The 15028-nt window shown below is 42.8% G+C and overlaps 1 protein-coding gene across 2 annotated transcripts in view; it reads left to right on the plus strand.

Moving 5' to 3' along the window:
• Window positions 1-15028, plus strand: part of gria3b (glutamate receptor, ionotropic, AMPA 3b) — a gene marked incomplete at both ends in the record, with an annotated part of 253229 nt that overhangs the window by 123322 nt on the left and 114879 nt on the right. For both annotated transcript variants that reach the window (XM_080745968.1, XM_080745969.1), the window contains one exon: window positions 10353-10540. In XM_080745968.1, coding sequence (XP_080602094.1) covers window positions 10353-10540 — 188 coding nt within the window. The remainder of the gene's footprint in view (window positions 1-10352; window positions 10541-15028) is intronic.

Below are 15028 nucleotides of genomic sequence, written 5' to 3' on the forward strand. Positions count from 1 at the left end.
ATGACAAGTATGCTACGTTTAAGGTAATAAATACATTAAACCAGTAAGACTCCCTAATCGGGAGATAAGCGACCGTTGGTCGCTTATCTCCACAAATATCACAGCCTCCACCTCTCACGTCATACGGGCAGCCATAGTTACACCTGGAATGTTGAATCTCCATATATGGAGATAACCTACCCATCACACAAAGTCTGACCTCACCAGCCCATACCTGGGCATGGACGACTTATATCTCCATATACGGAGATGGCCATATATGGAGATACGATGACATCACAGAGTCCACAGCTGATGATGTGGCGTGATGTCATACAATACACAAACAAGCCCTATATAAAGGGGCAATTCTCACCAGGGAAGAGAGCATTCCCCACTAGCTGAGTATCTTAAGATGGTTGGATGTGATGATAAGCCACAAATAGGCCAAAAGTTTGTTTTACCAATTATCAAGACATACGGGCAGTTGACAGTTTGCCATTGTTACTCATTGAAGTTGAATCTCCATCTGAATCCCTTTTATGCCCATATATGGAGATCCCTGCTCTGAGTATCTGACATCACTAATCCCTTTTATGCCCATATATGGAGATCCCTGCTCTGAGTATCTGACATCACTAATCCCTTTTATGCCCATATACAGTATGGAGATCCCTAACAGAATCCATTTTATGCCCATATATGGAGATACCTGCTCTGAGTATCTGACATCACTGTGATGTCACCTGTTTATGCCTAAATATGGAGATCCCTGCTCTGAGTATCTGACATCACTGCGATCTCACCTGTGATGTCACAGTGACACATCACCTCAGTATCTGTGATGTCACAGTGACACATCACCTCAGTATCAGGCGTTACACGTATACATTGAGCAGGGCAAAGGTGTGACGTGTGTGACGGACGGACGGACGGACGGACGGACGGCCGGTGGAGGTTTTCATACTAAACTGCGACCTTACGGTCGCAATTATACATCAATATCAATACATCAAATGCATAGAAACAATCGGTCTGGTCTGATTGTTATTGGAAATTTGGAGCTGATTTTGGAGCGTCCTAGACCAGTGATTCTCAACCATTTTAATTTCAAGGACCCCCAGTTTGACATGCATTAGGCTACGGACCCCCATTTAATGGCATTTCTATCTCGTGAGACCCGAACTTATATTGTGAAATCAATGTTCATTAAACTCGGAGAGGGTCCATTTGGTCCCATTTGTGCACTCTCTGAGTTACATACCCATAAGGGTCCATTTGGTTCCTAACTATCATTTCGTTGGGGACCCCCTGGAACTCACTCAAGGACCCCTTGGGGTCCCCAGACCCCACTTTGAGAACCAAAGTCTTAGACCACCGACTACTGATGTTTTGATCGATATTTTGTAAAAAAAAAAAAGAAAACGAAAAATCAATTCTAATCAATTTGAAAAATGTTTTTCAACAGCAGGAACGATAAATGTGATCTCCAATGTCACAACATGTGGTGCAGCTTGTAGATGAATGTTTCTCAAGCCATTTAAATGTGTCTTCCTATAATGACATGCCCAAATTATTAATTGGGCAGATATTGACGTTGTCAAAAAGGTAAAATAATGGCCGCTATTCATCAGCCCGACTGATACATCGCTCTGGCTTTTCTGATTGTACTGTAGGTACGACAATATTATTTTACTAAAGCATGGAACAATTTGGTCTCACAGTTTTCTGTTTGATTCATGGTCTCCAGTGAGGATGATAAAATAAAATAAATGTAGCTGTCTGCTGAGTTGCTGTCGTCAGGTCCTTGCCGTGTTCACTAAGGATTTCCTCCATCTTGTGTAATGAAAAATAACGTTTCCGCCGACTTTATAAGAAAAGAAAAAAACGTCAAAGGAATCCATTTCTGCAAAAGAATATTTACCACTGCCAGATTCCATCACTTAATTTCCATACAAATGTAAAAACTAGGCAGGCATGGAATCTTCAGTACATCTTAAATGAATCCAATTGTTCCTCCAACAGATCAGCGTCAGCCCAAGGCCGGAGAGGGAGATAGATAGAGTGGTGCACAAATCAGCACATTCAAAATAAAAAGCCATCCATGATGCCCGTCAGAATGATTAAATGTTTTGCTTCCCGTTAAGAGTTTGTTTAATTATTTTACAAACTCAAAATGTCATTCACAAATGAACGCACAGGACACTTTTATAAAAAGTCTCTTATCGGCATTCAGAGTTTTCACTGCCTTTTGAAATGGCTTGAGACATGCTATTTATTGGCTTTTTATCAGCAAAAGAGCCATCAATGATTGCATAGAGAAAATGAATATAGGGGTGTGTGTGTGTGTGTGTGTGTGTGTGTGTGTGTGTGTGTGTGTGTGTGTGTGTGTGTGTGTGTGTGTGTGTGTGTGTGTGTGTGTGTGTGTGTGTGTGTGTGTGTGTGTGTGTGTGTGTGTGTGTGTGTGTGTGTGTGTGTGTGTGTGTGTGTGTGTGTGATATCACAAACTGCTGGACTGATCTGATTTGTGTACCTCCATGCTCCCCTCCCCCCAAACATATGTTTTATTTTCTGAAATATTTCACTTAAATTTGATTATGGAAGTCATTGGGGCTTGGACCGGGTTGAAACCTTTGGCGCCGCGTTTTGAGGTAGGCTCTAACATCTGGCCTTGTCTGCCCCCCTTCCTTCCTTGGGGGGGCGTTATTCGATAGGACAGTAGACTGACAGGAAATGGGGGGGGGGGGGAGATGGGGGAATGACATGCGGCAAATGTTGTCCGGATTGGGAATCGAACCGGCCCGCATCTGGCCTACATCTTGGCACAAAGTGCTCAAAGTTTGTTGTGCGCCAAGCTTCTAACTTATAAATCTTGAAAAGTAACGGATTTGGACTGAGACGAGATACAGTATTGGTTGAATATATGGTATACACTTGAATAGTGCATTTCTATATACACACACAGCGTAAAAAGGCCATGAAAGGAGTGTAAAAAGGCCATGAAAGGGCTAGGCTATATACTCGACAAACGCGGACAAAGTGAAAACATCTGTGCTTCCATTCATCATGACTTTTACATGAAGACAGCGGGCAGATCCTCTGTGCACAGCACAGCACTCCATGCATTAAAACTCTCACAAGCATACAGTGTACTGTACGTCCTGTAGATAAGGTGAAACTTCCAGAACGGGGCTTTAAACCTCAAAGACCTGGAGTAGTCGTGTTAGATTTTAACCACTTTAACCATTATGTTATGCTTTAACTATTGAAAAATAGCAGATATACAAGCTCAAAGCGCGGCGCTTGCAAGCTAGATCTGCTATTTTTGAAAAATCGTGAAGTCTTTGAATATCTTTGACCCGATCTTTGACCCAACTTCTAAATCCTTACTCTAAATCAGTGGTTCTCAAACCTTTTCATGTCAAGGACCCCCAAAATTACAGGTATTTGGCCGCGGACCCCCATCTCAAAATATGTTGTTCCAGGGACCACCCAGAAGCAAATATTTGAGTTACAAATGTTCGCTTTTAAATAGATATAGGTCTATTCAAAGACTTGCGAAAAAACAAATCATGATTTAAAAAAAAATAGCAGATCTACAAGCTTGCATATCTGCTATTTTTCAATAGTTAAAGCATTAAATAATTCTCGGCTTTGATGGCTTAAACAACACAGATGCATTATTCATTTCCATGAGGCTTATGCACAGAGCCCTCATCCACCACCAAGCCAACTGGATAGCATCGCTTCTCTCTCTTCTCTTCCTGACAGTAAAAGCCTCTCTCACATTAGATGTCATGCAGATTATCTGGGTCAGAACTGCTCTCTATTGGCTTGGACAAGAGTTGAGATGGAGGACAGTGAATGTAACATGTAACTGCTGAAGCATTTAAACCACACTAAATCACACTGGATGATGTGCATTGTGATTGCTTAGCTGGTATTGTGTTCACTGTACAGGTATGCACAGTGTCACAGTACAGTACACACACACACTAGAGCCCGACCGATGCCATAGTCTTTGACCGATGCCAATGTTTGCCGATGTACAGTACAGTGCTAGACCACAATTGCAGATGTTTAACCGATGTTTTGTAATAATAAATAGCCTAAATTTCAAAAACGTCTTACCTTCAAAAACGTTTTTTCCTTTTTTTACCAATGGTCCGAGGACCACCAGTGGTTTCCAGGTGGTCCCCGGCAAGATGATGGAGATTTGGTAACCAAATAAACCCCTTATAAGATCTTTAAGTGTAAAATGAAACCCAATGAATCCTTAACCGACATCGGGGTCCAAACGGAACCGATATATCGGTTTGACTGATCTATCGGTCGGGCTCTAACACACGCACGCACGCACGCATGCACGCACGCACGCACACACACACACACACACACACACACACACACACCGTAATAATGCTGTGTGAAAGGGCTGCCAGTCTTTAAGCCCATAAGCGACCCTGAAGTTGTGTGTTACAAAGGGCTTTGTATAGATATCTGATCTCAACACAACACCCCCTGAACTGGATGTTGTTGCAGTACAAGTTACACACAGCAAACACATCTAGATTGAGCGGCCGTGTGGAGACATGTGCCTGATAACACGGCTTTTCTGTGGGCCGGAGGATAACCTTGAGGTCTTGACAGGCGAGACACGGTCTGCCCGCTCTCACCTGAAAGGTCAAGCCGCAGACAGGGTGGCACGACGTGGCACGGCACCAGTACCGCACTGCGGCAGAGGGGCACGTCTCAAACCGCAGGTCCTTTAAATTTAGAACGGGTACACATTATTGTGCATCATTATGTTATGCTTTAACTATTGAAAAATAGCAGATATACAAGCTCACAGTGCGGCCGTGCTGCGAGCTTGTATATCTGCTATTTTTGAAGAATTGTGAAAATTAGAATTTTGACCCGATTCTATAAGTGTCTTTTGAATCCTTCTAAGATTTTTTGAAAAACCTATGTTTCTATGTCAGCAATCTGGCCAGCCAATCGTCAAAGAAAAGGTCCTTTTCACTTAAATGGAGCTCAGTTAGTCTGTTCTCGAGAGACTACTGTGTCAGTGGTTCTCAAACCGTTTCATGTGAAGGACCCCCAAAATGATATGTATTTGGCCACGGACCCCCATCTCAAAATATTTAGTTCCAGGGACCCCCCAGAAGCAAAATTTGAGTTACAATCGTTCGCTTTGAAAATACATATATCCAAAGATTTGCACACATTTTCATGACTTTTTCAAAAATAGCAGATCTACAAGCTCGCAGCGCGGCACTCGGTGCCGCGCTGTGAGCTTGTATATATGCTATTTTTCACTGGTTAAAGCATTCAATAATTCTAGGCCCTAAATGGGTTAACCAGTGGTGGAAAAAAAGGGCTCAAGTTTTTTGAAGTAAAAGTCCAGAATAAACAATTTACTTGACTAAAAGTACTCATGTATTGGTATCAAAGTATACTTAAAGTACCAAAAGTAGAAAGTACTCATTAAGCAGAATGCCCCGTTTCACAAGTTTTCAAATGGATAAAATGGATAAACATATTTTGAAAATATATTTTTACTCAAGTGAAAGTAGCAATAGACCACAGTACACAAATACTCTGTTACAAGTAAAAGGCCTGTTTTCAAAATGTTACTTGAGTAAAAGTACAAAAGTATTGGCATCTAAAGATGCTTTAAGTACCAAAAGTAAATACCAGAACTACAAGCTCACTTACTTGTAGATGGACTATTTTCAAATAGCCTATGTACGTATAAAATAGGGCTAAAGTGGTTAATAATTGTAACAAATAATTGTGGTGAAGTAAAAGTACAATATTTGCCTCTGAGATGTAGTCCACACTCCACTACATTGTAGTAGAGTACATTTTAGTGGAGTTGAAGGATTGAAAATTGGAAATACTCCTACCTTACAGAGAGGGTGGACCAAGCACACAGCCAGCTCGGGTCATGTTTTGCTGAGTATAGCGTTCAAGTGGTTGTTATTAAGCATTACCGCTCAAGGGAAAGGCTACTCGAGGACCTTTTAAGGACCACAATGAGCCACAACAAACAAGCCTTTATTGTGTATTCATCCTTTGAATTTTACGTTCAATATCAGTCAATTTCAATCAAATGATTCACAGGAAATGCATAATGCAGAGAGCAAGACAGAGACAGAAAAAGAGAGACAGAGAGAGAGAGACGGAGACAGAGGAGGAGAGACAGAGAGACGAGAGAGAGAAAGAGGTGTGTCCTCATGTTATTGTAGTTGGTCTCTGTTTGTTTTTTTGCTGTCTGCAGCCGCTTCTTAGAGATACGGTTGTAGAGAAAAATGGCAGACACAAAACCACATATGACAAGCTTTTCTTTGCCCATTGCCGCTCAGAGGGTGTTGGGTACCATTTGCATAATACCCGATGACCAAGTCCGTCCGTTGCAGTAATATTAATCATTATGTGAAATCAGCATTTCCACTTGTGTGCCAACGTTGCCAACGAGCAAGTTTTCCCCCGACCGTCTCGTTCTGCTGTCACTGCAACTTCTCTCGTCGTGTATCTGCTTTAGCCGGCAAAATATTAGACAAAGAACAAGCTCGTGGAATGTGAATGGAAAGTTACAAAAAAAAGGCAGGCTTATTATGGCTAGATTTGGGAAATAATTGCATTGTCCGTGGCTTTTGATGAAAAGCCGTATCCCTGCGCTTGATTTCCATTAAGGGGATTCATGTTCACTCTCTGCGTCCATATATTACGGAGAGAGGAGTTGAGAGTCGAAAGCCTTTTAATTCCGGCTTGTGCTGTGTGCAATCTATCCCCGCAAGAAACAGGGGCGGCATTATTCATTCTGTGGTATGTCATTTGACCATAGTGTTTCTGAGTGCTCTGTTAAGCCATTTAGAGCGGGAACGCACATTTATTTTATGCTTTAACTATTAAAAAAGTAGCAGATCTACAAGCTGCGAGCTTGTAGATCTCCTATTTTTGGAAAAAATCATGAAAGTCTTTGAATATCTTTCACCGATTCTAGAAGTGTCCTCTAAATCCTTCTTCTAAATCAGTGGTTCTCAAACTTTTTCATGTCAAGGACTCCCAACATTACGGTACATGTATTTGGCCGCGGACCCACATCTCAAAATATGTTGTTCCAGGGACCACCCAGAAGCAAATATTTGAGTCACAAATGTTCACTTTTAAAAAGATATATTCAAAGACAAAATCATGATTTTTCAAAAATAGCAGATCTACAAGCTCGCAGTGCGGCACTCGGTGCCGCGCTGTGAGCTTGTATATCAGCTATTTTTCAATAGCTAAAGTATAAAAATAATTCCAGGTCTTTAGTGGGTTAAATGGAAATATTTCACGTGTGAATTAATCATTAGACGGGCTCCTTCTCCTCTCCATCCTCTTCACAGCATAATGATCTCTCCCGACCAACTGGCCTGGGTGAATCTTTCATTGTCTTATCTTTAATTGAGTTGGTATAACCCTCTGAGGGATCCTGATGTCTTTCACCGCGCTGTCAAAGTTAACGTGTTGCCCGGCTAAATGCTTTTGATGTCATTCAGTGGTTGACGTAGAAATCCTACTTAATTTATGGACTTTATGACTTCATGCCCAGCGGAATTGAAGACTCTCAAAAGATCAGTAAACCTTGACAATGTTAAAAGATAACAGAAAACATTTATGTACAGCGCTGTAACAGTCACGCAACATAAACATACGTCCTTCACCAACGACACACAAGACAAGACTGCCTTTCCCTACCCTGACTCTCTGTTCATAATTGGCTAAAGCCAAAAATAACTAGAAGCAGTGCTCTTCCGAGCACAGGTCTCCACCAGGCCACACAAATTACCCTGTTATAGCGCCACCATGAGGCTGATTTGAGAAATTTAAAGTGGCATTTCTTCCTCTACCTAGTGGGAACGTGCACGCCCAATTTCACCAAGATTGCATGCTGTGTTCATGATTTGAGGCATTTTGTTCAAAACGGAGCAATCCTGCAAACTTTGGAAGCCAATTGTAGCCAATCAGGATGGAATATGGAAAATCGGACGTATCCATGATGATCACATGACTGTAGAAATACTGTCTACCGATTTGTAGGATTTTGGACAAAATCTGTAGTAGTAGTGTACAGAAATGTGTTTTGCAAACATCGGCCTCATGGTGGCGCTAGAACAGGGCCATTTGAAAAATGTGGGGCAGAGGTTCTGAATTGGCATCCAGGGAGTGTGTGTGCTCAGTTTGGCAGCGATCGGGCCAACGGCGCCGGAGATTAGCTGTACACAAACTCGGAGGACGGATGCACGGACGGACGGACGGACAGGGGCGAAAACATACTCTCCCCCTGCCTTCGGCTGGTGGAGACAATAACACTTTCTTCTCAGAGCTAGTCAAAAAGCCAAGAACTCCTTATCTCCTTCACACGGCCATGAAACAAATGGGCCACTGACTGGCTGCCAGCTGTGACCTTCCATCCTATACTCCCTACCTTCTGACCTTATCTACAAATAGTGTTTACATCCAGGTTATCAGGGCTCACACTCAAACTAGCAAAAGTATTCACTACTAAGCAATATAATTAGGGATGCCCAGATCGGGATCGGGAGATCGGGCCGATTTCAAAAGATCGGAATCGGGAGAAAAATATCGGGAAATACCTTGTCTTTATGTATTTAAAAAATATATAAGCTGATGAGCTTTATTTTTAATTTGTTTTGAAACAATGCTGCACGTGAAAAAAAAAAGCTTGGATAGAATGGATACTGTTATTTAAATACATAAATAAAAAAGTAAAGGACAACATAAAAGCATTTTTCTTTTTCCTTAAAATATTGCCGAAAGAATGGATCGGGAAGGTCGTGATCGAATCGGGAGCAAAAATATTTGATCGGGATCAAGATCGGGAGCAAAAAAACGTGACTGGGGCATCCCTAAATATAACGTTATAAAATATGATTTCACCTCATCATGGTTCTCAAACGTTTTCATGTGAAGAACCCCCCCAAATTGATGTGCGTTGGGCCGCGGACCCCCATTTGAAAATAATGTCCGTGCCAGGCAAGATTTGTGACAATGATTCCAGTCACTGCCATATTACCTCCTTGCATGAAGTTGCAAAATGTCTTCCTGAAATAACTGAAAACACACACACATGCACACACACGCATCCCATATCACTGATAATGTTTAGTTTTTTTAACATGATTATAATTCTTCGTACGCCTACACTAACGTTTGTTTTGAGAGGCGCTTTATAAATAACTTTGACCTTAGCTTACAAACACAGACTTGTTTCAAAAAGTGCCTTATTAAAAATAACTTGCCTTACTTTACCTCACAAACACACGCGTGCACGCACACGCACTCAAAACTTCACACACACATTCTAGATGTTGAATTATGCAGCCTTTGGACTTTGGAAAGCTTTTAGATTGTAATGAGATGACCTTTAACCCCTGGAATACATTATACTCCCTTCAGCTCCGCCATAATTATTATATTAATGTGAGACTCCATGCTATGTCTTTAGAGGCTAATCCTTCCTCTGCCTGTCTGCCTGTCTGTGTCTCTCCCACTCTCTCTCTCACTCTGTCTCTCTCTCTTTTATTTAGAACACATAAGTGTATTGTTGAGTTCTGTTGGGGAATCTTTTACTAAACAGATGTTTATATTATAATATATGGGACTATGAAGGTGCAATCTTTTCTGTAAATGATACAGGAATAAGGGGGCACGGTGGCACAGTCAGTAGTGCTGTCGCCTCACAGCTAGAAGGTCCTGTGTTCGATTCCCGCCGGGAACGCTGGGGGCGTGTTCTCTCCACCGCGTCATCAGTGCCCATACACTAGGTGGGGTTGGCAAAAGGGCCTTTCTGTGTTGGAGTTTGCATGTTCTCCCTGTGTCTCCTAGGGTAGGTACCCTCACAAAAATATTACATGCAATAATCCCGGCCTCTATACTGCCTCCCCCTGGTCGGCTGGGGCACCTGATGGAGGGAAAGGAACTGATTGGAATAACATGTTCCTTCCACACGCTACGTCCAACCGAGGAAACCCCCCCCTGTCAGGTGAAAAGAAGCGGCTTGGACTCCTCATGCATAGAAGGAAGCATGAGGTCAGTCCGTTGTCTCCCCAGGCGTGGCAGAGGGAGAGCAGAGCCCAGGATTACATAGGCAATTGGCACTGGGTGAAAATGGGTTACAAAATCGTGGGATAAAAATTAAGAATTAAATGATACAGGAATCACTTTTGTTGTTGTGTTGCTCTAAATTAGCTTTAGTGGTATTGTAGTTTGTGACTTGAAAGAACTAAAGTAGCAAACACTTTTATGAATAAATGAGTTGGTAAAAAGTCAAAAACTCTCTCTCTCCGCCTCTCTTTCTCCAGGATTCTCCATCCTCCAGGCCATCATGGAGGCGGCGGTGGCCAACAACTGGCAGGTGACGGCGCGCTCGGTGAGCGGCACCACGGACGCGGCCGAGTTCCGCCGCATCATCGAGGAGATGGACCGCCGGCAGGAGAAGCGCTACGTCATCGACTGCGAGCTGGGACGCATCAACACCATCCTGGAGCAGGTCAGTGTAACGGAGGTGATCCGAACGTCCCCACCCGGCTTCGAACCCGGGTCTCCCGCGTGAAAGTCCAATTTCTTAACCATTAATCCAAAGGGATATCCCTATGGAAAGAGGGCAGATACTAGACTTTTGAGGCTTCAGGCTGGGGCTGCGACTCTCTCCGCCACACTCACCCCCCTTTGACCTCCTCCTACAAGGGAAGCCCGGATCCGGGTCACGGCACCAATGTAATGGAGGTGATCCGAACTTCCCCACCCGGCTTCGAACCCGGGTCTCCTGTGTGAAAGTCCAATATCTTAACCATTACTCCAAAGGGATATCCCTATGTAACGAGGGCAGATGCTAGACTTTTGAGGCCTCAGGCTGGGGCTGCGACTCTCTCCGCCACATCAGCACAACAACCCCTAGTGCTCACCTCCGTGAAGTTAGCACCCCATAAAAATAAATTTCGATTTGGAGCCAAAGAAATTCGGGGTGCAAAGCTCAGCAAACCTATAACTTAAAATATCTAAAAAAATTATACCAGTACACATTATGACCTTTACCGCACAATTCAGCACAAATCCAGCACTAAAGGACACCATTTTTATTCATGTTTTTTTACCCATTTTATTTTCATGGGGTGCTAACTTCACGGAGGTCTAGTGCTCTGTAGGAATGGGAATCGTCGTTATTGTTTATTGTGATAAAAAAAACACTCGCAATAACCGCATCGCGAAGATTAAAATGTTATCGTGAAATTATCCTCTGTCATGCGCCGCGGTCAATTCACCTTTTATTTGCCTAGCTGCATATCCGGTACCATCTGTATTTGGTAATACAGACCTGGAAATAAGGTACTTGATACAGTGTTTTTTTCCTACTCTACCACATGGCTTTGCCAAAAAATAGCAGATCTAGCTTGTAGCTCTGCTATATTTTTTGGAAAAATGTTCTGCCCCAGGATAACTTGAGTTGTACTGTACTTGGTGCGTTCTTTTTTAGCCTACAGTACGCCATGTCCCTTCACCAAAAAGAGCAGATCTACAAGCTGACACGGGTTGTGACATAATGCCTATCAAACTGGGGGTCCTTGAAATAAATAGAAAAAAGGCTGAGAATAAGTGCATTAACTTCTGCTCAGGTTGATTTGAGATGCAGTGCAGTAATCAGAAGGGCTTACACGGCCTGTTGACTTCTACATTGTTTGGGGACTTAAAGATGGAGGCTTCCAAATGAACCAGAGTGGATGCTGCCCCAGGGGAGAGCTAGAGACCAGTGGTGGTACTGGAAGTACTTTTGGACTTGAGTATAAGGTACAATATCACAGAATACTCTACTTGAAGCAAAGTACAACAGTGTTGGCCTCAAAATATACTTAACGTTACAAAAGCAAACATACTCATTATGCAGTATACCCATTTCAGATTCACATATATTATATGTTAATGAGACACTAATTGTTGATCATTAACCAGTTATGTCCTATTTTAATGCTTTGTCTATTTGAAAACGGACAATCTACAAGCTCACAGACACTTATCAGCCACTTGACAGCCACTCGTGTAGATCTGCTATTTTTGAAATATTTTGAACATTTTTGAGTAATAATTTAATACATTATTATGAATAATAATCCAAAGGAAGCAGTAACTAAACGCTTTCCTCTTGGATGTATATTAGAAAGCATCAACAAATTGAAATGCCCACCTAAAGTAAAAGCACCTTGAAAGTGTACTCGCCTAACAGTACTTGAGTGAATGTACTTAATTACTTTCCTCCACCCCCCACGGGGAAGTGGGGGAGGGGGGAGGGAGACGGAGCGTGCCGGGGTTGAGGAGGGGTCTGGGTCATAAGCTGCCGCTCGGAGGGTCCGACTGAAGATGTAGCCTTTTTAATCCGTTTAGACCGTGTCGCTCTAGATTTTAACCACTTTAACCGTTATTTTATGCTTTAACTAGTGAAAAATAGCAGATATACAAGCTCACAGCGCGGCACCGAGTGCCGCGCTGCGAGCTTGTAGATCTGCTATTTTTGAAAAGTCATGACAAATCGTAATTTTTCAAAGCGAACATTTGTAACTCAAATATTTGCTTCTGGGTGCGTCCCTGATACATAATATTTTGAGATGGGTTCGGCGGCCAAATACATAATTCTAGGTGTCCTTGACATGAAAAAGTTTGAGAACCTACTGACATAGAATCGAGTGTTTTTCCAAAACCTTAGAAGGATTTAGAAGCCATTTATAGAATTGGGTCAACAATATTCAAAGACTTGCACAAATAAAAAAATAGCAGATCTACAAGCTCGCAGCGCGGCACTTGGTGCCGCGCTGTGAGCTTGTATATCTGCTATTTTTCACTAGCTAAAGCATACAATACCGCTTAAAGTAATGATGCGTAATAGTGCGTTCCCGGCCCAAACGGATTAATCCTGTTCCTAATAACCGCAAACCCCCTTGATCCCCCCTTTATCGAATCCCCCTCTGCCTGGGGCGGAAATGAAAGGTCCACTGGTCCTTATAAGAGGCAACAAAACACAATTACCATGAATAGATGAGTGGCCATTTATGCCATGAATCTTCCCGGGCACCCTGGGCGTCACCCAAACGGCTCCCGTTTTGGCTCCCAGGGGTTAAATCTACCACCGAGGGTTTTGACAGTGTAGCTGTGGCCGCTTCTAAAGGCAATCGGAGGCTGAATTGGATTCTCGACTCGTTAACGTTCATTTAGATATCGGCTTCTCTCTGCCTTAAACAATATCCCCTCGTTGACTGTTGGTGTCGCTTTTTTTTCTTTACGAATCTAATTCGATAGGGGCGCCATAGTTTGATGCAGAATTGGTTTGGTTATTCATTTGCTGTGTCTAATAATCGAAGTCTCCTGCTCTAATTCTCAGTCGAGACTGTTCTCAGATCTGTTTCTTCTTCTGTTGACTTTTTTTTAAAAAGAGGGCTGAGGATGTTCTGCATCACAAATCGCACATCGTCACTGTCGTGTGTCCAAACATGTCACTTTTGAGGGATTTGGGAAAAAGAAGCTGTGTTGTAGTCATGTTGTAGTCATCAGACTACAAAAAGACCAAACTGGAAACCGTTTTAACCCAAAATAATTCCCCGCTCTCAAGGGCATAATTTTAGGTCCTATCCAATAAAACCCTTGATGCGGCGTAGTTTTGCGGCGTAGTTTTGCTTATTTGTGGAATAGTTTGTTTGGTACTGTATATCCATCTTTTAGTCCAACTCGACTGGCAAGACTACACCACTCGTGCGTTTTAAATTGGGATTGGAGACCAAAACAAAGCGACGCCGCTTCCTCTGCCCGTTGCCGGTTTAGGCCACGCCTAGACCGGATCACACGGCCCGTTGTAAACCAATAGCAGGCTTTTCCTCCGAGGTGGAAAGTCTGGTGACGCGAGGTTAGTCTGTAGTTCAGTTGAAATCAGGGATCTCCATAAACAGGCAGGAAATGGAAAGACAGATACAGAGTTCACCATATTATCTGAATAAAAGGGACACAGACTGGAAGACAGACGCAGTGATCTTCTCATGCAGTATGGGCACAGAAGGGACATACAGATAGAAAGATAGACGGACAGTTTTGCATTGGTCGTGTCACGCGGTACCACGCCGCCCCAAATCTTTTCTTAGCAGGTGCACGCGTCGTGCATGTACGTGCAACGATTAAAAACAACCCTTAAGTTCACACCTCAACAACTTTTACAAAGGCTGCTGACTGCCAGATATGTTAATTAACATGGGAACGAGCCTAGATGCATATCAATTGTCCATGGTGTGTCCTGCAGTTTGAGTGCTGTTAAGCGACGTGTGCACCGTGACATCTTTAAAATAGCGTCCCACCAAAGATAAAACCACTGCAGACGCATGGATACAACGGTTAAATATTTGCAAAACCAACAGACCAACAGACATAAATAGTTACCAGTAGCATTGATTTATGGAGAGCAATATGCAACATCTGCACTAGGTGCTTGACAGCAACAATATGAGGCTATTCATGGTGCATTTGTTATGTTTTTAGTTTTCGTTTTTTCCCCCCCTTCTACATCCAATCCAATAATAACAATACCGGGGGCCCTAATTTGTCTTATTCTGCTCTTATGTCTATCCGCGGTCTCCTTAATTCCCTTCCTCCCTGAACGCCAGAGCGTAAAAATAAAGTTTAAAACGTAGTTACAAACTTTTAACAACTCTCTAGCTCACACCAAACCAGCGGTGGACACATTTCCACTGCTCATTTTAGTGGCTGAACACCAGCGTGGGATTTGTCTTTCGCTGGAGATAATTGAAATAATTTGGCCAATGACGATGAGGGGAAAGTGCTGGAGAGAAAGTGCTGGAGAGAAAGTGCTGGAGAGAGAAAGTGCTCTGAATCAGCTGCAGGCGGAAGAACCCTGTATGTCCTATCTATCTGCACGGTTCTTAACTATCTATATATTAGTAGGGTATGTTGGGGTTAGGGTTGCCACCTTTCAGAAATTGAAATAAGG

Source organism: Nannobrachium achirus (assembly GCF_963921795.1).
Source record: "Nannobrachium achirus genome assembly, chromosome: 17".
In the NCBI taxonomy this organism is placed as follows: Eukaryota; Metazoa; Chordata; class Actinopteri; order Myctophiformes; family Myctophidae; genus Nannobrachium; species Nannobrachium achirus.